General features: G+C 41.1%; 1 protein-coding gene across 1 annotated transcript in view; it reads right to left on the reverse strand.

Annotated features, from left to right (window-relative positions):
- Positions 1-3,039: 3,039 nt before the first annotated feature.
- ALDH1A2 (aldehyde dehydrogenase 1 family member A2) overlaps positions 3,040-22,685 on the reverse strand; it is a 69,680-nt gene continuing 50,034 nt past the window's right edge. The window contains exons 8-13 of the mRNA XM_039493259.1: positions 16,506-16,608; positions 12,694-12,878; positions 11,651-11,815; positions 11,038-11,195; positions 10,103-10,177; positions 3,040-5,247 (exon numbers count right to left, since the gene is read on the reverse strand). Of these exons, the coding sequence (XP_039349193.1) occupies positions 5,175-5,247; positions 10,103-10,177; positions 11,038-11,195; positions 11,651-11,815; positions 12,694-12,878; positions 16,506-16,608 (759 nt within the window). The 3' untranslated portion in view covers positions 3,040-5,174. The remainder of the gene's footprint in view (positions 5,248-10,102; positions 10,178-11,037; positions 11,196-11,650; positions 11,816-12,693; positions 12,879-16,505; positions 16,609-22,685) is intronic.

A 22,685-nucleotide genomic window follows, 5' to 3' on the forward strand; every position in this document is an offset into this window, starting at 1 on the left:
GAGGCTGGGCACATGAAACCCAGCCTCAGAATAGCACAGTATTTTTAATTAACAGCAAACAGGAAAGTAACAACAACATTCTGGGAACTATATTAGTGATACAAACTTCATTTGTCCTTTACCCACCCAGAATGTCTCCAGCAAGAACCCTTGGGCATTACAGCTAGTGTCACAACTAAGGCCCCAGCACAACAGAAACAATGTGTTTGGAAACAGCCGCTGAAATGTGGACAAGTATTTTTCTTTTGCTTGTTGCTTGGCAGCGCCCAAGTCACAGCCTCACACGGGAGCAGCTGATCATACTATAATGCACAAGGTATTTTTGTATCACTTAACTTTTGATTAACAGGTTACATAACCCTACAAATATAAATGTAAATGCCAGATACAAAGATGATATAGTGGTCCTGGTTCTTCACTTAGGCCACCTTTACATCAGTGGCTTCAGTGGATGTATACAGCTGTGAGTCCAAAGTGAATCAGGCCTATGAAATACACTATAGTGGCTACTTTGGTGGCATGCCCAGAGATAGCTTACCTTCTAGAGTGGGTGATGGGGTGCACAAATGTGAAGAATTACATTAAGTTAGAGATGCTGGCTGGCTTGGCCAGTTCCCCTCCCTGCCAGCTGAGGTTTCTCCCATCTAGTACATTGTCCAATGCAATACTCCAGGTCAGTTTTAAAAGGCCTGTGCTGGGGCTTCCACGCTCTTCCTTGGGAGGCAATCCACAGGAGCCTGTAGTTCACTCTTTAGAAAATACGTGCTGGTATTCAGACTAAATCATTCCTACATAGACCCCCTATGTGCACCATGTAATTCCTCTCCCTTTGCAGTGGTTACGTCCTTCAAGTATTTGTTCATGGTTTTATGTCTGTCATGCTAAACATATTTAGCTTTTCTTAAAAAAAAAATCTTTCTCCATATGTTTTCCCCCCTCTCAAATGTCCCCCTTCATCGCTCAGAAGACCTGTTCTCAGCTCAGCCACTGATCTGCTGCTGTGCCCTTAGGGCAGTCACTTCATCTTGCTATGGCACCATTTCCCCTTTAGCTATTTAAGCTCTTTGAGACAGGGACTGTCTTAGTATGTATATAGACAGTATCTAGCACTAACAGTGCACTATTAAAATTGTCACTTCCATTAAAATATTGTCACCACCCAGTTAGTGTGTGTGGAAACCCCAGGGGGGGCGGGGGAGGGAGTATGTGTTCCTCATCTTATAGCCTCCTCCCAAAGAGCTGTGCATGGAAATGCCAAAATCATTTCCAAATTCTGACTGCGCAGCTTTTTAAACTAAGCATTTCTGCAGTATAGTATGTGTGGCAATGTGTTTACTCTCACTGTTCTGGCAGGCACCTGTGCTCATTTGGCATTTGTTAGTTTAGCTTGTTTTAATTAAGGGCTACATGGACTGGATTCTTCACACAGTGATGTTAAATGGCAAAACTTCCATTGGTGTCAGTGGTACAGGATTGGGCCCTACTCTGTTTTTCTTTACACCAACTTTCCATTGCTTGTGTGAACAATTTGTGGCTGCACAGTGCAGTCAGAACGCTGCTATAGTTAGCTTAACAGAACACACATCAATAGGGAGATACAGCGGAAAGTGTTGATTGTCCATATGAATGTCCATGGGAAATTATTGCCGGTTACCTACTGAAGTAAGTGGAAATGAAGCCCTGCAACATTTAAAAACATTCCTGATTCCCAGTATTTGTCAATAACTGTGTCCTTTTCTCTCATATTGCAATTTAGTTGCTATTCCAATAAAACAACTTCCCCATCAAGTGGTTCCTCTTTTCCTATCCTATTAGAGGTTCCCTATGTATAATGGTCACCCTTAAAAATGTATTTAAATAAATCACATTACCCCAATATTTTCTGTTTAGTCTAGGTATTCTCAATTGTTAGGGGTGGAGGGATTCAATTTTTATTGCTCAATGTCAGGAAACGTCAATTTCACCGTATACACACAAACTGAAAAAATATTTCCATTGATCATGATAAAAATGTACAGCTAGGTAGAGTAAGAAAAATGCTGCTTGCAAACTTGTTAGCATTTGAGTTAAGTATCGTTACTTTATAGCTGTTGATATGTGATGTTGACAATTTGTGTTTTAACAGTTAAATTTTTAACTTGTTGACTCTTACTATCTACTGTGAGATTAAGTAATTATTGTCTGACCTCCTTCCTGGAATTTCCCACAACCGTGAATTTAAATTGCTTTGAAAAAAAATGCTTAAACCCCATAATTTTGCACAAATGTGAAAATTTAAATTGATCAAAAAGCTTAAAAAATAAACATTGATATGGTACATCAAAATTATTTTTAAAAAAACAAAAATTGAATTCTGCCAAGCCAAGTGATGTAACCATATCTGTTTTATCTTAGCAAAATAGGCAATTTTTCAAAACAGGAGCACTGGTCTGGGCAATGAAAATATGTGAGGAATTTAAGGGATTGTCCAATTGTTTGTGGGGGAGTTGTACATACCATAGAATGCAAATTCTACTGCTTGTGAAGTGCCCTGACATTCAAACTGCCCCTTTTGGCTTTAGAGACTAAAGGCCAATGGAATATCAGTCCATAAGTGATTGTGGTGTTAATTTATTTGTATCTGTGACTCATTGGGAAAGTAAAGTCATCATCATTTTTTAAAAAACTTTATCCAAAACTCAAGCTGCGATGCAACAGTTTGCAAGGATGCCCCACTGGTTCAAATGATTTCAGACTGTCACTGATAGCTAAACTTTATGAGCACAGAGGGCGAGGATGAACTTTGGCTGTGACCTGGATCCACAATTCACAGGGTTTTTTTTCCATACAGCTGCAAAAATATTCCAAAAAGCATAATTGGCCATTTACTTCATTCACTTTTGCAAATGAAAATAAAGCTACTGTGAGAGCAGTCCCTTCACTAATGTAATGCTTTTTTCCCTCCTGGCTCCATCAACAACAAAGAACTCTCGCAGGCTACAAAATCTTTCTCTAAACCTTTTTAATGGAAAACTTCATAGAAAATATTTCATATCCTTTTACTTTTTTTAATAACATAACTATATACATGATAAACTGTAACAGAGACTTGCAGGGATTGGAAAAAATGTTTTGTTGACTACATGCAGATGGTACATTGTTCAAAGAAGTGTTTTCACAAACTCATGTACGTCAAATGTAGCAACAGTGACAAAAGCTGGGGGAGGGGGGGAAATGGCAGCTGTATATTATTTACCTGAATTTAACTGAAATAACACAGAGACATACAAAACACACAAATAATACAGAAGAATACACAATATAAATGCTTATTGCTAGCACAGGTTTCTTTTCCTTTTTTTGTTTTTGTTTTGTTTTTAAGTAAATAGCAGAAAAGAAATGAAATCTCCTTTTTCACATTTTATACTGTAGTTAAAAAGATAACTAATTTGTTATTTGCTGTATGTTTATTTTACTCTGGCATACACTACAGTAGGAGTACATGACATTCACATGTAACAACTCAGGAATACTTGGTTTCAGCTCTGTTTGTGAATGTACTGTCACTTGTGAATAACAGCATGTTACATAGTACTTAAAAACCACACACAGGAAATGGCATGAATTATAAATACAAAATGCATTTGGAGTTCAATGCCGGAAGATGCTGGGCACTTGGGTCCTGACTCAGCAAAGCATTTAAGGACAGGCTTAACTTCACCCACAGGCTTACCTCTCCGAAGTCAATACATAAAAGTTAAGTAAGTGCCTAAATGATTTGCTGGATTGGGCCCAGAGTGCTCAGCACCTTGGCCTATGGTTAGGAAACAAACTGTTAAACACATGAGGCTATAATTCTGTCCTTACACTCCACATAATGTACCTACAGTAGGATATTTACTGTACTTTTAAATAAATGTTGTTAACATAAAACACTCCCCCCACCCCCAAACTGGCGCTTGAGTGTTACTCTGCAGCTGGAAAGAAGAAAAAGACAAAGACTGCTGAGTTTATGTTCAGTTTGTTAACTGGGAATCAGGAGGGATTCTGGAACCATTGGGTGTGGCAGTGTACTGTAAACGTCTCACTTTTAAATAGGCCTGCTCTTATTCTGGTGCTGTGTCAAAACACAAGTGTAATCAATGAAAAGTCCACTAGCAGCAATTAAGCTCTTCTGGGGCTCACCGGCAGGGTGAGGATGGCAAGCCAGCTTTTTGTAAAATCAAGCTTGTCGGGCGGGTTTTTCCAATGCTAATTAATACATCACAATTTCCCAACGTGCCAAAGTTGAAACATCTGCTGTAATCACGAGTCGTTTGCTGGCCAAGGAGCCTGCAGAGTCAGTCTATGCAGATATTTCATGGCACGCGGCTGGGGGTGGGGGGCTAGAAAGCGGAACTAGTTCTGTATAGCCTCTGGGATCTCCTGCCCATCCAGCCATGCACTTGTGGGAGGATGGTAAAACTTTCTAAAAATCTTATAAGTGAGCTGGTACCTATAATAAGACATAAAATAACTGTTAAGATGCACTATGAATATCAGACCATCTCTGTGTGTTCATGGAAACCAAACCTCATTGTTAACTAGAATCCTTCCAAATTTAGTAATTCATACAATAAATTAGTTCCCCCAAGTCTAACCACTTCAAAATATCATGCTGATTGCAAAGTTGCCAATGTACCATATTGGCTGGCTCCAATTCAGAATAGTTCACTTTTGGTTATTAAAGAACATCAGTGATACTTGGTCAGTTGTATATGGCTAAAATGGTGGTCTCCAAATGAGATCTGTAGCAAAGCACCGTTTAAGAATATCAGCCCAATCCAGCCTTGTTTGAGAAAATGATTTTAAAACAACTTGCCTTTTTTGCATATGTATGCAAAGGATTGTTGTGTGTGTAACTAACAGATTTATAGTGGTACAGTTATTCAATAGTATCCAATTGCAATTTTAACTCTTGCTGCATGATTTGATTTACAAAAAAACGGGGGGAGGGAGTTCCCAGTGGAGTGCTATGAAACAATACAGAGTTGGTTTGCATTTTGTATGCAATTATGTGCCTGGTATATATGTTGTAACTTAATATCTTAAATATATACTGCGTAACAACACTTTTTATTCCTGAGTGCTGGTCCCATAAGGAATATTGAGGGTGGCATCACATGTTGTTCTGCACAACATGCTCCTTCATCTTCTTAGGAATTCTTTTGAGGAATCTTTATTGTCACAGTTTTAACTTCAGAATATTCTCTCAATCCACATTCACCCCTAGAAAACAAATTGTAGCCTATCAACTCATGTCCATGCATTAGTTCCTTATCCAGCCATAATATGTAGTAGAAGGTTACTTGATGAAGTCATGATATAACTTGAACACCAAAGCACAGTTGCATCATTATAGTGTGTATTTAACACTGGATTAAGGTTCATTTTATCTTCTAAAACCACTGACTGTCAAGTCCCAGTTTGGGACAGGAAGAGTATGGATGGCTCCAGAGTTTGGTAATGAGGTGTGGTAATGAGGTGAGGTATGAATCCTGTCTAGGATAGTAGTGACTAGAAGCACCCACTGTCCATTGATGGAGCCATGCAAAATGAATTGATGGTCTCCATCCCTTCCAGGTCCTGGAGGAAAAATAGCCACATGCCAAGAATGAACAGCACAACTGGCACCTGGGTTAGCACTCTACAAAGAGAAGTCAAGGAGTGAATGGCAGGAAAACGGAACTACTCATATCCCTAAAGTAGAGCTGTGTTCAACCCTGGCCTGCCTGTCTTCTATCCCTGCTGGTTCCTGTCCGATGAGTAGGGAGGGTGGTAGCAGCAGTTACAGAGGCTGAGACTGAGGAAATACTTAGCAGCAGGAATTTAGGGCATTAGCACGTACTCCACTGCAGAGTTCAACCTACCCAGATGTCCAGTAGCCAGAAACCCTTTTAGCCCTGGCACAATGACACTACTCTCATCCACCTGGAATTGGATACTGCTGGATACATCCACTGCTTGGGAAATACGGAGATTAAGCTATTGGTGTTGTCTTGGTTACTGAATGGATTCTTCTGTAACTGGCTCTGGCCCAGCTCCTCTCTTGGGCAATTCTGCTAAGTCTCTAGCGTGGACACTGCATGACTCTAATCCTTTTCTCCCTCAGGAACAGCTTGTTTCCTTTCCTCTCCATACATTTGGGGTGACTGACAAATCATTATTTGATATTAGCATTGCAGTCATGCCTATAGGCTCTAATCAGGAATTGGGGCCCTCTTGTGTTGAAACACAAAAATAGGCTCTGCCCCTGAGAGTTTACAATCTAAGTACATGAGCTGAGCATCTTTTTGACCTGGCTTGGTACTAGGAGTCTCACACATAGGCTCTCAAGGCGTAGGGGCATTTGCTACTTGTTTAGACCCTATGTCTCCCTGCAAGAGGCTGCACTGAGTTTAGTTTCCTTATTTGTAAGAATAAAACCTAGAGAATTCCTGTAACTGCACTTCATGTGAGTTTGTTTGGCATTTGGAGCTTCCCTTCTTCCTTATGCAACAGCGCAGAATGGAATCCTAAATTGCACCATTAAGAAAATTCCAGGGGGACTCTCCTGAACCCCCCTTTTAATAAATGTTGCTTTCAAAACAGGGAGGGGATTATTATTCAGAGGCTGTCCACTATAAAACCCCTGGGTATGCTCCTGATGTTGCATAGCCTGTTCTGAATTTACTTCCAAAGTGTACATTTTTACACACAAAATGTTTCCCCGGGGGGAGACCCTTCTGACCTCCCTTTGGAGTGTTAATTCATTTGTGCAGAGATGTTGATATTTATCAGGTCATTCCACCCCACCTGCAGTTTTGAAACCCTTCCAACATGCCTGTTGGCACAGTAAAGCTTACACCTGACTTAGCCAGTTGATATTTAACTCGGTCAGACTGATGTCTCAGTCAGCATTGTATGAATTAGTACAAACTAAGTATAGGAAGGGAAATGAACTAATGAGGATTCTTCACAATTAAGTTGCACATTCAGTTGGACAAACTCCCACAACTTGCAACAGAAAGTCCCCAGATTTGTCTTCTGCACAATGACCAAAACATTTATCAAACTTAGCTGAGCCACAGAGCCATTCTCCAATGGCTCAGTAGAGGCTGTCACAGAGAGCTCCATGGAGCTGAAGAACTAATGCTAATAAGTCACTCTGTGTGAAAATTTCTGCTTGATTCAGTAGGGCTGAAACTTGGCTGCAAATACCCCTTGGACACATTTTTGAGTCAATAGTTAACCCAGCCAGAATAGAATCCAGTGCCTTTATATACCACAATTGCCAGCCGCTGTCTTGTTCTGGTCTAGCAAACAAAACAATGGGGGGTGATATGGGCCTTCACAACCTTTTTTTTTTCCTTTTCTGTTTTGAACTTGAGACATAGACAAATGTGAGGAGTCCTAGAGCTACCAGGAAGATGATGCCCCTTTATAACCTTATCTTGATTGTCCCTACTTCTAATATAGCCATACAGGAGAGTACGGAGCAGGAAGAAAGCTCCAGTGCATGGCCGTGCGCAGGCGTAACCAGATCATAGTTCTAGTAGCAAGGAGAGAGCTGGTGTTGCACACCCAATGCTTGCAGAGGGGAAATGGAGGAGTCAATGCGCAGGGAGTGGTCAGAGCCATCATTTCATTCCCATCTATCAGCTGATCAGGTTTGAGGGGGGAAGTAAGCTGCACTCCAAAAATGGGTGAAATAATGTATGCTCCCCCCAAGAACAAGAGACAATCAGGAAAGGAACTGTGACCCAGGGATATTCCTTCTTGGCTCCTTCTGAGCAATATAGCTGGGCATTGCCCTGTACGCAGGACCAAGCTGAAAACCTCAATCTAGACATTACGAATTAACTCAACGATAGACAATGAGGCTGAAGTAGAACTGAACTTCCTTTGGGAAAGTTTGGACTGAAATCAGAAAGTCTTTCTTTGGGTCATTTTTAATTTGGCCATACTAAATATGATGAGCCTGATTGTCATTTGCAAGAGGTCACCTTCACAGCACTCTGGCAGTGTAAAGGGGCCTTAATAGGAATGTAACTGTAACTTAAGACCACTTTAAGGCCTCTTTACACTTCCAGAGCATTGTAAAGGGGCAGCCTTAGTAGACAATAGACCTGAATCTCATATGTATGTAAGGTCTGATTCTCCACAGCTTTTCACTTTGTGTCATCAGGTACACCTGTGCAAAGTGAGTGTAAAACTGGTGTAGCAGCCCTCGAGTATTGATTTTCACTCTTTCCTACCTATGAAAAAATAGCGGAAAAAATAAGGAAATGAAATGCAAAACCCAAATCAAACCTTGCTAATGCAACATTAAGGTGACACAGTTATTACCTGACCCTAATATAATATTAACTCAGTTGTGAAGCACATGTTATATAATATGTTTTCTAGTCCTATTTTTCTAATAACGTGAAGCTTACTACTGTTTGTGCAGTAAAACACATGGATGCGCAACACAGCAAAATTAACATTGTTAGAACCTCCACTGTTTTCATTCCTTGACTTTGTGATTTTAATACTGAAACCTTGACACTGCAGTAAAATGTGTGTGTGCGTGTGTGCACATGGGGCAGGGAGAGAGAATAAAAGACATGATGGACCCTGGTCAGAGGATTCTTAAATGCCTAGAAAGATAACTCACAGCAGAGTTGTCATCAGGTGTCTTTTCATGGGGGAGACAAATATTATATCAGATCTAAACTTTATTTTCTGTGGGAGAGATTTTCAAAGGCACCAATGGGAACCAAATGCCCAACTCCCATTGATTTTCAGTAAAGGTTGGGTTGTGCAACTGCCCTTTGTGTGCTCCAAAATCTCCCTCTAGGTACACATGAATATCTTTAGTCTCACAGGTCATCCCATTCAATAAAGGTACTACTAAGTGTGCTCTGTTGTGCTCAGTGTTTTTGGAATATTTTCACAATTATAAGAATTAGCCAGTTTGAGGGCTGATCTACACTACAGAGTTAGGTTGGCTTAACTACTCAGAGCCTTGAAAATTTTCACACCCTGTGTGATGTAATGAAGCCAACCTAAGCCCCAGGGGTTGAGAGATGGATCTAGTATGGTGATGGAAGAACCCCTGTCTACACTTCAGCGCTTCTGCGGCCCAGCTGCAGCACTTCCAGTGTAGGCATAGATATCCTGAGAACAGTCTGACTCATGAATGAGTTCTGCTAAGTGGTTCTTAACAAGGGAAGATATATCTGTCTGCATAGAGCCCATTTTATGGATCAGAATCTACTTCACCATATTTAGTTTGAAAGTGTTTGACCTTATTTTGATTTTACTGCTGAATGTGTAGTCAGCCACAAGCTATTTTCAGGGATTAAATGGGACTTAAGTGGTTCATGTGCCCTCTGCACAGGATTTTGCCTGTTATACCATACATATTAACAAAAACATAATCAAATGTGCTGCATACACAATTGATAAAATATCTTGCTATTTCCATGAGGGTTTAATACTGGTAGGATGTTAAACTAGGTATGGTAAGAAGAGGATTAAGGGTGGGATTCCACTCCAAGAGATCTGTCATTTACTTCCAACTGGATTAGGAAAGAAGACAGATATTCCATAACAGAAGGGGGATTTTTTTAGGAAGTGTTAATAGAGTCGCCTTAGTGTAGGCCTGATTTCATTTAACGTTGTTAAATCTGGAAGAGATAAATAGTACTTTAATTAAATGCAGGTGGTCCAGTATTGGGAACTGTGGCAAACAACAGTGGAGACAGAAAGAATACAAAGAGTTACAGCTAGGGAGGCAAGCAATATGGCAGAAGAACGACAACATGAGAATCTTCCCAGAAAACTGCCAGTTAATATGTCTCCTGGATCAGGGAGATATTTGGAAATTTCCATTCTCTTTAGAATGGAACCTTGCTGTTCCAAAATCTCCAAGGGAAAAATAATAGGGCCATGTAAGCCAAATGTATATACAACCAAGACACGAGTATCCCTGTCTTCTCATACCATGCTCATCAGTGTGGTATATGACTATCTCTATCGTTTTCATTCTAAAAATTCACTAAGGTTTCCTTACTTCTATATCTGAGCAAAGTTTAGAAGGCAATAATATGATACTTACATTTCTCTCCCATTGCCAGACATTTTGAACCCTCCAAAAGGACTCTGGGCATTTAAGGCATTGTAACAATTTATCCTGTCAAAAGAAAAGGAGCTAAATCTGGTGCATTGTCAGTTATGTATTTGGGAATCCAGTTGGGAGGACTAAACTCATAAAAGTAAGGACACTAGCCAACTATTTGTAGTAACTAAGTAATTTCAAACATATTAAAAGAAACATAAGCAGTTTATCTTTTATGAGCATAATCCTGCTCCCAGTGCAGACAATGACATAACTCCCATTGTCTTCAAAAGGGAGCAGGGTCAGCTCCTCAGATGCTGACGGAAAAAGTAAAGTAGCTTGAATTCAGCTTCAGTAACGAACTGTTAATTTGTTAACAAACCTCAATGCCACCCTGTAACACTTTGCTATTAGATTTGAAATTGTCTTTTTCCACTTGATTTCCTCTGGGCTCCATAGTTTATCCAGTCCTGACATATCAAATTACATGCTGTTGTTAACCCTCAGAAATGGAGTTTGTCAGTCCCTAAGGATTAGGGACAGTGGGTGCCTGTTGTTTGCTTGATGTATGTACTTTAACATCAGCAACTGCATTATTATTGGTGTGTTAATCAGAAAAATCTAACAGGGTTCCTCCATTCTGAAAACAACACAGGACATTATTTTTATTTTATTAGGATGATGATGATGATTTCCTATTATTTGTTTTCAGCAGTGCCTACCAGCATGCCCGCGGCTGAGTTTACAATCTAAAGAAGATGGGGGAAGGCACAATACACAAGAAAACTGGGTGGGGTGATGACAAAACACTTTTACCTCTCCGGTTAGTAGATATCTAGATTGGGCCTGGGAAAGGGTGGAAAACTAGGGTGGCACAATGGTGAGTCAAACTCCTTATCTCCAACAGCAGGAATGCATGGTGACTGCTGCCTTACCAGACTGTCCCAGCTTGCATTGCTGATGAGACTGTCAGGGCCTTGTTTATGTCATTTGTAAAGACAGCAGCTACCAGTCCAAAATCTGAATTGTTGGCTCTCTCTATAACTTCATCCAGGGTTTTAAATCTCAGTATTTCTTGAACAGGCCCAAAGATCTGCAACAGAGATTAATGGTTAATTTGTAAAACAGCTTTGGGATAAAAATCCCCATTTTTTCCAGCTGTCTCCCTTTTCCTGTTTTACTCTTTACCAATTCCAAAAGGAATATTTATTAGCAGCACCAGCTCCCTGCAAAACTGTGTGAGCTTTCCCAAAGCAGAACCCTAGGAAGAGCAGCCACTCAATGAATCCCATCCACTTCCTTTTCTCTTTTCTCAGCTCTGGAACTTGGCTAACTAAGACAGATTCTTTACCCAAAGAGGTGCTGAGAGCTTCTCTACCCCTAAAGGGTATTGAGACGCACGCCATTGCCCAGCAAGACCCATATTCCATTTACAGCAGTAAATTCCAACTCTAAGACTTTTATATCCTCAAATAAATAAAATAAATTAAATCCTGTTTAGACACAAATTTCTGATGATTATGCCCCAGAGAGGAAATTTGTGGATACCTCTTCCTTGGCAATCCGCATGTCATCTGTTACATTGGAAAACACCGTAGGTTCAATGAAGAAACCCTTTCTTCCTAGTCCTTTACCTCCACATTCGAGTTTTGCACCTTCTGTAATGCCACTTTGGATAAGTTCCAGGATCTTGTTATACTGTTTCTTATCAATCTTAAAGGTTGAAGAAGCCGTGTTAGTTCTAGTGCTTGATAGTACTCTTGACTACAAACCAGAATGAGTCTGCGAGCATGCTCACAAATGCTCACTTTGGCTCAAACGTGAGAGGTACTAAATACCTGCAACTCCTATTGACTTCCCCATCTCAAAGAATAGTGTAACCCAAATTAACCCTATATGGTCTTTGTCCTGCCATAGTGGCTGGCCCAGATATTGAGGCTAATAAGTCTGCTACTGCCTTCCATCTAATGAAGCTGAGCCTTTTGTTCAGTTGGTAGATGGGTCATGCCTTTAGGTCCAGATGTCCTACAAATGACCCAACTGGGGGGGGGGGTGTTAATTACAATTAGGTATTGATAGGTAATTTTTAGTGCAATTTAGATATTTTTCCAAATCTGCCTAATTTTTGTTCAAAACTCACTCCTTTTTGGAGATCAACAATCATAATTGAACTATGAACTTTTTGAAGGATGACAGCCTAGAGCAGAGACTTCTGGGAGTCTGCCTCTCCATTGCATGTGCTCATTGCACAGCTTGGAGGTGCACAGTGTAGACTTAAGGACAGAATCTACCTTTAATTCTATGAAGCAAACTTTGTAGCATTTGCCAGTATGCTCAAATATAATGCGAATGTGACTCTTCATGAAGGGAGAGAGACCTACTTATGCACTGCAGCAGATAAGGTTGGCCCCTTTGGAACTATACTTTTTAAAATGCTTGTTATTTCAATCCCCGTGTACCACAACAAGTCGTGCATTCATTGGCTACAAAACATGCTGTGGTTTGAATGAGAACCACAGTGCTAAACGGGCACCACCATACTCTGTATGCAGTGCCCATGTGTCATGAAGAGCTGATGCATTACTCGTTACCTGGGGACCTTGTTCTGTAGTTGGGTCAAAAGGACTCCCCACTACTCTCCTCTTGGCACGTTCGACACTTCTTCTAACAAACTCCTCGTAGATTGACTCTTCCACGTAAATCCGCGAGCCTGCAGTGCAACATTGTCCTTGATTGAAGAAGACCCCCTGGTGAGCTTGTTCCACAGCATAGTCCACTACAAAACCAAGACAGCACACACTGCTGTGAGAAGTAATTCACACACTGCTATTGTAGCCAGCATCAGACATATTATTTAGTGTTAAGTTTTTATAACTTCATAGCAGAATTACAGGATTTAGTTTAAAAAAAAAACAAATTAAAAACACATTACTGTGTTATGGTCCTATACATGAGGATTCATTTTATTTTATGGAACAATACCTGTGAAAACATGGTACACAATATGTGTTTTAAGTTTAAGAGCTCAAATGCTGTAGACTATTAGGGTATAATTTTTCTCTCATTTACATGAGGTTTGACATTACAGAAGTGCTGGTGACTTCCATGGAGTTACTCCTGTACACCAGAGGGAGGAAAATCAGGTACATAGGGACAAAAATTGCACCCTTGGTTATTTAGGTGCAACAGATTCCTAGAACAGAATTTGGCCCTCATTGTATTTCATGTGCCTTTATAAAGATTAAAAATACCACCTTATTAAGCAGCAATGTCCAACAAGGTAGCCATTACCCCCCTGTCAGTTACAGCACTTTGGAGTTTGGTGTAGATTATGATCAATTTGGGGATTTAAAAAACAAAAGCAACAATGCTTTATTTTCAGAACATCCTTGAAAACCCTGTCTAAGAAACATGTCAAATGTGTTTCCTTTTCACCATCATCTTGAAAAAGTAATTCAGATTGTTTCCTGAAACTCATTCAAATTCTCCCAAGAAGAATCCACAAAGATTGAGAACAATAGTATTTAGAACTGGTTAACTGATTTCCTTTTTCTTTTCTTAACATAGTTTTGCGCTCTGAAGGGCTGTAACCATCCTCGTGTGGCTTTTCAAAGAACAGTATAGTTTCTATGGCTTTGCCACGCTATCAGCAAACTTTCACACACGTTGTTCTGTAAACAGATTAAACAGTTCCTTTGTGACAGCCAGCAAAATCTCTTCAATGTTTAACTAGTGTCTTAGAATCTCAGGTTGGGTGCTAGTAGTATATTTCCAAGGAGACCAAAACCTGCTATTGATCCTCTGTTTTGTATGATACACCGTGAACATAACTGTTATTTATATATAAATTTCTCTGTAGGACAAGCAGAATATAGGGGAAAGAAGGGAAAGAAGCTTTTGAAACATTTATGGCATACGGGATCTGTAATAAGTGCTTGGAAGGAGAACAAGTTGTCGCCTGTCAATTGTCTGTGAAAATTGTAGCTTTGAGCAAGAACTGGACAACTGTTGAAGGGTGTTAATTGTAGAGATGGATTAATTAATATTTTGGCTGCTTGTTTCAGGTTACCTAAAATCACAAAGCTTTTGGCAGAACAATTTGTCCCAATCCAGGAGAATTCTGTCAAGTTTTGTCTACATGCCTAGGGGCGCTTACTTCAATTTAAGATGTGATTTCAGCCACATTAGTTAAACTGGTTGTAAAAAGCATGTGGACAATTTCAGTTTGAATCACTTATTTCAATTTAGCTTTTTTTTAGAAATAGCTTTATAGGAATAGCATTAAATAATTCATATTAAACCTCTCAAACCAAAATAAGGGTGTCCGTAAATGGGTTTGCACTGGTTGAGTTAAATCAGTGAAAGTCTGTGCATAGCAAGACTTGAGGCCTTGTCTGCATTGGAACTTTTTTTGGGGTATAATCTCAGGCAGGGATAGGCAGGGGCAGCTCTAGGCATTTTGCCGCCCCAAGCACGGCAGGCAGGCTGCCTTCGGCAGAGTGCCCCCAGTGGCTTGCCGCCCCAGGCACGCGCTTGGCATGCTGATGCCTGGAGCCGCCCCTGGGGGTAGGCAACCTATGGCACGCATGCCAAAGGCGGCATGCAAACTGATTTTCAGTGGCACTCACACTGCCCGGGTCCTGGCCACCATTCAGGGGTGCTCTGCATTTTAATTTAATTTTAAATGAAGCTTCTTAAACATGTTAAAAAAACCTTATTTACTTTACATACAACAATAGTTTAGTTATATAGTATAGACTTAAAATGTTTTACTGGCACGCGAAACGTTAAATTAGCGTGAATAAATGAAGACTCGGCACACCACTTCTGAAAGGTTGCTGGCCCCGATCTAAGGTGTGAATTAAAACAGTTATAGTTACATGGTAAACCCTCTGTGTGGATGCCCTTATGTCACTGTAGTTTGTCACTTGGGACGGTGATTAACGTGATAAAAGCCATTCTTCTACCTGAATAAGTGTGTCCACACAGGATTTATACCAGGATAACTGTAGTTGTATAAGTACTGTGCATCAGTAGAGCTGGTAACTTTTCCACATACCAACTAGCTCTCTGTAGTTGAGAGTTCTTCAACTTTATCCTAATCTTGCAGAGCGTATCTGAAAGCTTTGAAAGTGGACATAGGGTTGTATCCTTCTGTTGAGCGGCATGTGGCACTGCTTTCTCTTGTTTAGTTAAAAACCCTAAATTTCTAGCCCCTATGGTTGCAAAGGCTTTGTCTACACTACACACCTTTTAGCGACACAGCTGTGCTGCTATAGCTGTGCTTCTAAAAGCCGTGCAGTGTAGCTGCTGTTTGTCAGCAGGAGAGAGCTCTCCACTCCCAAGGAGTGGCGGTAGCTTTGTCGGCAGGGGAGCGCTCCTGCAGATAAAGCGCTGTTCACACCGGTGCTTTTCATTGACAGAACTTTGGTCTTTCAGGGTGTGTGTGTGTGTATTTTTGTCAATGTAGACAAAGCCAAAGAAAGCTTTCCAAAAGTGCAATGACTGCAGTGTGTCTGAACAACAGCCTGAAACAATAGCTCAAAGCAAGGTGTGAACTGACCCATTCATTATAATAAGGTGTTAACTTCAAAACCTCCTCCTGAACAATTTAAATGTCAACACTTTAACTACTTAATTGCTGATCATTTTAGCAGAAACTTCCAGCTAATGTGCTTATCCCACAGGCAGCGGCTCCAGGCACCAGCACAGCAAGCGTGTGACTGGGGTGGCAAGCCACGGGGGGGGGGGGGGGTGCCCTGCCGGTCCCTGCGAGAGCGGAAGTCAAGCAGCCTTTGGCGGCTTGCCTGCAGGAGGTCCGCCAGTCCCGCAGATTTGGCGGCAATTCAGTGGCGGGTACGCCGAAGCCGTGGGACCGGGGACCTCCCGCAGGCAAGCTGCCAAAGGCAGCCTGCCTGCCATGCTTGGGGTGGCAAAAAAGCTAGAGCCGCCCCTGATCCCACAATCCTAAAATGCTGCTTGGAACTTCTAAGGTGCCAAAACTCCTAAATATCTGGCCTGGTATGTGTGCGCCAGAGTGGGCCAGAGGGGCTGGATCACTTGATTGCCTGTTCTGTTCATTCCCTCTGGGGCACTTGGCATTGGCCACTGTCAGAAGACAGGATACTGGGCTGGATGGACATTTGGTCTGACCCAGTATGGCCATTCTTATGTTCTAACTCCCAGCTGCACACACCTTACCTAGCTGCCAAACCTCCAGCTACCCTCTGAGGCTCTGGCAAAGGCAGTTATGTTTTGTCAATGCACAATTCTGCAGCACATTGCAAATTAAGAAGTTCACGAGGAGTGTAAAATATACAATCAAATCACATAGCAAAAGGAATACTGCACAGATTGTATTATCACTGTCAGATTTAAGGAGAATGTGTAAGTGCTGACTTACAATCAGCATCTGCAAAAATGATGTTGGGGCTCTTCCCTCCCAGCTCCAGAGTTACTCTCTTCAAATTACTCCTTCCAGCTGCTTCTTGAATCAGCTTCCCAACCTGAAAGGAAATGGAGAAACATTTTACACACCATGCCGTCATACAGTTAACTGCACTAGCAAGCTCTGGTTATCAGTGGGACACAGCTATTAAATAATCCAGCAGGTTCTTCAAATCCACAGATTCACGTAAGAAAGAGACAACTTCCCAGGCCTTTCCCAGAACTGGAGGGTGGCCAAAACATGGGACAAACCTGTCAATAGGCACGCCCCTTCAATAGCTGTGCTGAAGTGGGTTTGGGTTCTTGTCACTCACAGGGTAGCTAGTCCCTAGGAATAGACTAAGCCTAGTGCCTCTGGACCAGAGTCCAATCCAGCCAATTAAAGAGGGCTGGGCTACAGCTGGGCCCATGAAGGGCAGTTTGGATGGTGGCAGCAGTGGGCAGGGGCAAAGAAGTTATGTGGAGTAGAACTAACTTGGGTGCTGGGTCCCTAGGGCAAGGGGCCAGGTGGCTTGAGGCTGCTGCTCCAGGAAGGGAGCAGAGCTGACTGAAACTGGGAAACTGCCAGGAGCACCAGAGACCCCTCAGGGTAGGAGGCGGGGTGGGGGGCAGCCCTGAAGCCTAAGGCTAAGGAGTGACTTAAAAGACTGTTTTTGTGTTCGTCTGCTGGCTTCTCTTAAGAAAACAAACCTTCTTGCACGAGACTGGGCATGGCAGCATGCATTTTGGAAAGCCTGGCTTAGTGATCGTTTTCTTCTCTCTTTTTATTGCCAGGATCAATAGGAGAATTAAGCTGAAATCTGTGTAACTGGAATGACTTCTTACACAAGCCAGTTTTTTAAATTATATATGGAGTAAGTGCAAAGGGTTTTCTATACCATTAACAAGAGGTTTAGGCTGACCGCTTTCTGTTGATACAGAAAAAAAGTCACTTGTACTAGTGCAGAATGCATTAAGTTCTTCTTTAGTAATAAGCACCATCATGCTTCTTTTATACGGTACAGCAATTAGTAATACGATCACTTTAATTGTATTGTAATTTATTGCAATCTACTCTGAACACTGACATTTTCCAGATTGTTAGCCAAATAAGTTCTGAGGAATGTGTGTGTGTGTATATATATACACACACATCCTCTCAAACATTCAATTTTTAGTCCCCAAAGAATTAAACTAATTTGAAGAGTGAAATTATAAACCAGGGAATATCACATCATCTTAAAATTAGCTGCATTATATATAGGATTAACAGCATACAGTAGTTACAGAATGATTGCACAGGCAAAATACAGCACACACATATCAGGCCAGATACTAAGCTGCACCACAGCTAGAACAGGTAGTAAGGGTGGGAGTCAAAGGTGGTTTTGAGATCCCTTTGCTCCTTCTCAATCCTAGGGACCATTGGAGGCAAATGCAGCCCCCGGTGTAGTTTGGAGCAGCCCTAAGAGATGATTCTGCAGGTGAGGATCAATAAAGTGCAGCACCAGTCTGGCCACCCCCACCTTCTGCTAGCCATACCTATGACATGCCACCTATGCCAATGTCAGAAGGGTTGCGTAGCATGGAGCTGGTAACACCTGCTCTATGTTCCCTGGAGATTCCCCTGGGTTGGGGAAATCCCTAATAACTAGTCTAACCAGATTTCTGCGTGGTTTCCATTGTTCAAACTGTATTATTATGCCCATTTTGTAGGTTTGGGAAACAGTCATGGGGAGATTAAGGCCCTGATATAGTAAAACATGAGTACAGGGTTCAGTGCTCTGCTGAAAAGGGATGGACTTAAGCATGTTCTTAAGTGCTTTGTTGAATTAGGGCCTAAGGCTCAGCTCCTCGGAGGTATTTAGGCAACTAAGGAGTTAGACGCCTAAAAGCCTATGAGAATCTGGGTCTAAATTACATGCCCAAGGTCACACCGCAAGTCAGTAGCTGGCTGACACACATGTACACATGCATTTTGATTCCCAATCCTTCTCTCCAGCCATTAGAAATCAGTCTTTCCTTGTGCAAAAATCCCATCAGCAGCTGAACTTTCATCTACACTTTGACTGTGCTGCAGGACCTAGCTGTGGATATTTCTCAATGTTAAACTTCTATACACAGGGCCAGGTGATTGTGACTGCCAGCATTAAGGGGTTAATGGGAGAGAAGCTGACCTACAGAATTAAAGTCAGTCTGCTGGAGAAAGTTAAGCCAGTACTGGAGTAATCATAAAGCAAATGAAATAGAACCCAGGGCCCCCACCAAAAAAAACAAAGGAAAAAGCCCACAGGATAATTAGGGAATTGTCAACCATTCCCTGTAACTCAATGATTAACTGGGTATCTGGCAATACCACTATCAAGTTTGACTGTGGATTTTTTTAAAAATAAATTAACTTCAGTATCTTTTCTTTACCTCTATAATGCTGAAATGGAGTGCTGACATTATCATGAAATTCCTTACATATCCCCTTAATTGGAGCTGATTTTAGCACTATGTGTGACTGACAGCCAGGCCACACTGAATATGTTTAACACGTCACATAGAAATCCCAACATCTCCCAAACAGTTATGAAATGTACATTTGAAAAACAGCTAGAGCCTGGCCATTATAGTCGGTGCTAGCCAATGGCACTCTGCAGCCTTATGTCTTCAGTCTCCCTCTTTGAAAGACCAATAAGTAATTAGTTTCACCCCAAAATCACAATACAAACAAAAAGCAGAACATGCCACACACACACACCTCCCATTTCCATTTTAATCTCACAATATTTGTGACTAGTTAACAAAAAAGATTAAAACACCTGGCAAAACAAGTAGTTGCCAAGAGGGCTGGATTTACACCTTACACGCCCCTAGGAACAGCATCTTCAGCACTCCAATGTTTTCAGTAAAAAATGAAACTTTTAACCCTCTTTTAATTTTAAGGAACCCTGAGAATGCCGGTGCCTCTAGGCACATGCCTATTGTGCCTAATTGGAAATGCGGCCCTGGTTACCAAACGTTATAGGTCCAAAGGGGCGGGAGACCATGGTCCTAATTTGGAAATGTGTCGTCTTTAATATACAGCGGTTGTCAACGTTCCAAGTATAAGCTTAACAGAGAGTCTCACTTCAGCCTTAACACTGGGAATAAATTCACGCTTATGGGGGGTAGGGCACAAAGCCGCCTACAATGGGGCACGCTGCTAGTAAGCACTGGCATTTTGTTCAGCCCGTACGGTGCTCTGTGCACTCATGGCATGAGGGGAGCCTTAAGGAGGGTACTGGGGCTGTGATTAGTTATTGAGAAAAGGAGCCTTTTTCATTTCTCTCTTCATCCACAGCGAGAGTTACCAAGGGATAAGTGATAGCGTTCCAGTCCCTGTAGTCTTTTAGTTCGTGTTCCCTGTGGTGTCTCTTAGCTATATCTGTGAACTTCCAACAGGCAATGCAGCGCAGCGAGGGAACTTTGGAAACGAGGACTCCCCCACAGATAATGGAGCTGAGCTGATTAATCAGCAGGAATGTTGGCACAGAAAACCTCAACTCCCCATCCTTGTTTTGAATAGGCTGCAAGATAGATATCAGGAGTATCCCTGGATAAGTTGTGAGGTACCATAACCCTGTAAACTGCATGGAGAGTGTGAGTAGATGTAATTTGGCTCATCTCAAAGAAAACAATCTGTTATGTGGGGTGGGTGGGTGGGGGAATGGGACACCCAGCTGTACAGGACACCTCTGTTCAAAACAGCTACTTGAATCGCAGTCCCTAAAAGTGTTAAATTGTTAAACTGATTGTTGTTTTCTTGCTATGAATTAAATAATTGACAGAAGCATTCAATAGTTTGCTTTGTTTTTTGTTTTTGAATGATCAATCTTTCTTATCAGAAGAGATTCATCTAGTCACATATTAAATAGGAGTGTGCAAACCAGTTTGGGATGAGAGCCAAAACTTTACCCAGATTCTTTTAGAGGGTTGGGTTTTGGGTAAGCTATTGCATCCATTAAATGTTATTTTCATCTGCCTCTGTACTTTTTGATTCCAGACAGAAGTGGAAGTTCCAAAATCATACAAGAAAAGCTGTAATTTCTAATCTTACTAAAGCCCTGGAAATCTCAAAACCTCTTCCCCCCACATCACAGAAACCAAAACAAAGCCCTAGTCCTGTGAGGTTTCCACTCCAGTCCTGAATAGGGCATTTGAATGTTCAGGTACTTCTCTGACCTGAACCTCCCGATGTTTTGAGGCTGTTTAGTGGTCTAAGAATCAAGTAAGCTCTATCTATAATCCTTGGATTCACACAGCAGGGTCAGTTTAGCCCTTTAAACTTCTGAGGTAAAAGAATTCAGTGGGATTTTTGGACAAAACCTTTAAAGCTGAGATGTTGCTTATTTTGTGTGAACTTTGATTCCAGATTGTCTCCAGGTCACTCAGTATATCACTGTTTGACCACATGAGGTACTCTGCTTCTAAAGTGACCTTGGGGACTGTTCCCAGACCAGCAAAGATTAGTGAACTTCACAGTCCTGAAGTGGACAAGAGCAGCTTTTGGTATGTATCCTTATTTCACATCTGGAAGAAGGACAACTTCCTAGCTCTCTACCAAATGCAATAAGGAAAGTAAAAAGAATGGTTTTATTTCGGGTATCCTAGTCATTCAGGAAGCACAAGTTGCCCAGCAGAATGAGTGACAAAAATTATCAAGAGGGCTTAAGCTAAATTATGAATGAGTTTTAATATATCCTTCCCAAAGCCTCCTGTATTGGACATTTCAGTGGAACACACAGCCTCTAAGAATTTTATTGTTAGTGGAAGAAAAACCAGGACATAATCCTTCAAGAAGATCCAAAAACAAGGAAAGATTTTATGATACAAGAGAGCTGACACAACTCATTACTCATGCAGTAGGTAGACATGCTGTCTATATCATGCAACATGACATTCATCTCACTTAGGAAATGAAAGGAGAATCCTGCTGAGTAAATTAGAATCAATGGTAATACAGCTGTTAGCTACAAACATTTGTTTGGCATGAATCAATCTTGACTCTCCTGTAGCTTGCTTTGATGGTCTCTCTAGTATCTTGTTGACTAATGATGAGATCATGGTTTGTTAATCTAACTGCATAAAGAAAACACTCTGCCAAGCAAAATGCAGAATGCTTTGTTGGGTTTTATTGAAGTCGTTTATGGACCTTGTGTTTACATAGGCATCCAAACCCATTTATTGAATATTTATTTGACTTATGCACATAACTGCATGAACATAGAACTGAATCATATCTTTAATCTGAGTTACTCTGTCTGCTTTTTAATGGGGTTTAGCTTGAACAGCATGGAAACCAGCCACCTAAAATACATTTCTTGTTGGCCAGTGCTTCAAGTGTTTAGCATGCTATCTGTGATTCCTATCATCTTGAGAGCATGTAAAAACTGGATGGAGTTGCAAACCAGTTCAGATTTGGAGGCAACACATTTGTTTTTGAACAGAAGTTATTGATATACATTAAACATTTGCTGAGAAAACTGCTGAGTAATATGTAGCAACATGCAAATTTATATTAAAATCTTCCCCTTGTCAATACATTTCTAATCTATATTGTACTGTTTTCATCCTTCTATTGACTATATACTTACCAACTACAGTACTATACATTTTCCTTGATTCATTAGATAATATTATTAGTCCTGTATGTCCTTACAAGAACTCATGCGTTACATACACATAGACATTGGATTAGTTGTGTTAGTATCTTATGATGATAATACTATTAATGGCTTAGTAAATGTAACATAGAGGGCCTGATTCTCAACCTGGCCTCAACCCCCTCCATTTTTGAACATACAGTGTGTTGTGGTTGTAAATATGAAGTTAATGTTTTAGTGCATTCAATAACACAGGCATTTTTGGTGGCTCCAGAATTTGGCTGGCAGCTACAATAACAGCTTTTCTGCCTTTCTGAGCCCTTTCCCCCTCACTATTTAGAGAACCTGTCTTTAAAGAATCAAAAGATCTTAGGAAAAGGAAGAACTACCGCTCCGCATTTGAGATATGTGTAAATTGCTGCCCCCTCACAAGAATGTATGTTGTTGTAAACAGTGGCTGCAGCAGTTCATTTTACTATAGGGAAAGAGAAGAGAATTGTGTGATAATGGCTCAGTTAATACATGAC

The sequence above is a fragment of the Mauremys reevesii genome, linkage group 10 (genome assembly GCF_016161935.1).
Source record: "Mauremys reevesii isolate NIE-2019 linkage group 10, ASM1616193v1, whole genome shotgun sequence".
In the NCBI taxonomy this organism is placed as follows: domain Eukaryota; kingdom Metazoa; phylum Chordata; order Testudines; family Geoemydidae; genus Mauremys; species Mauremys reevesii.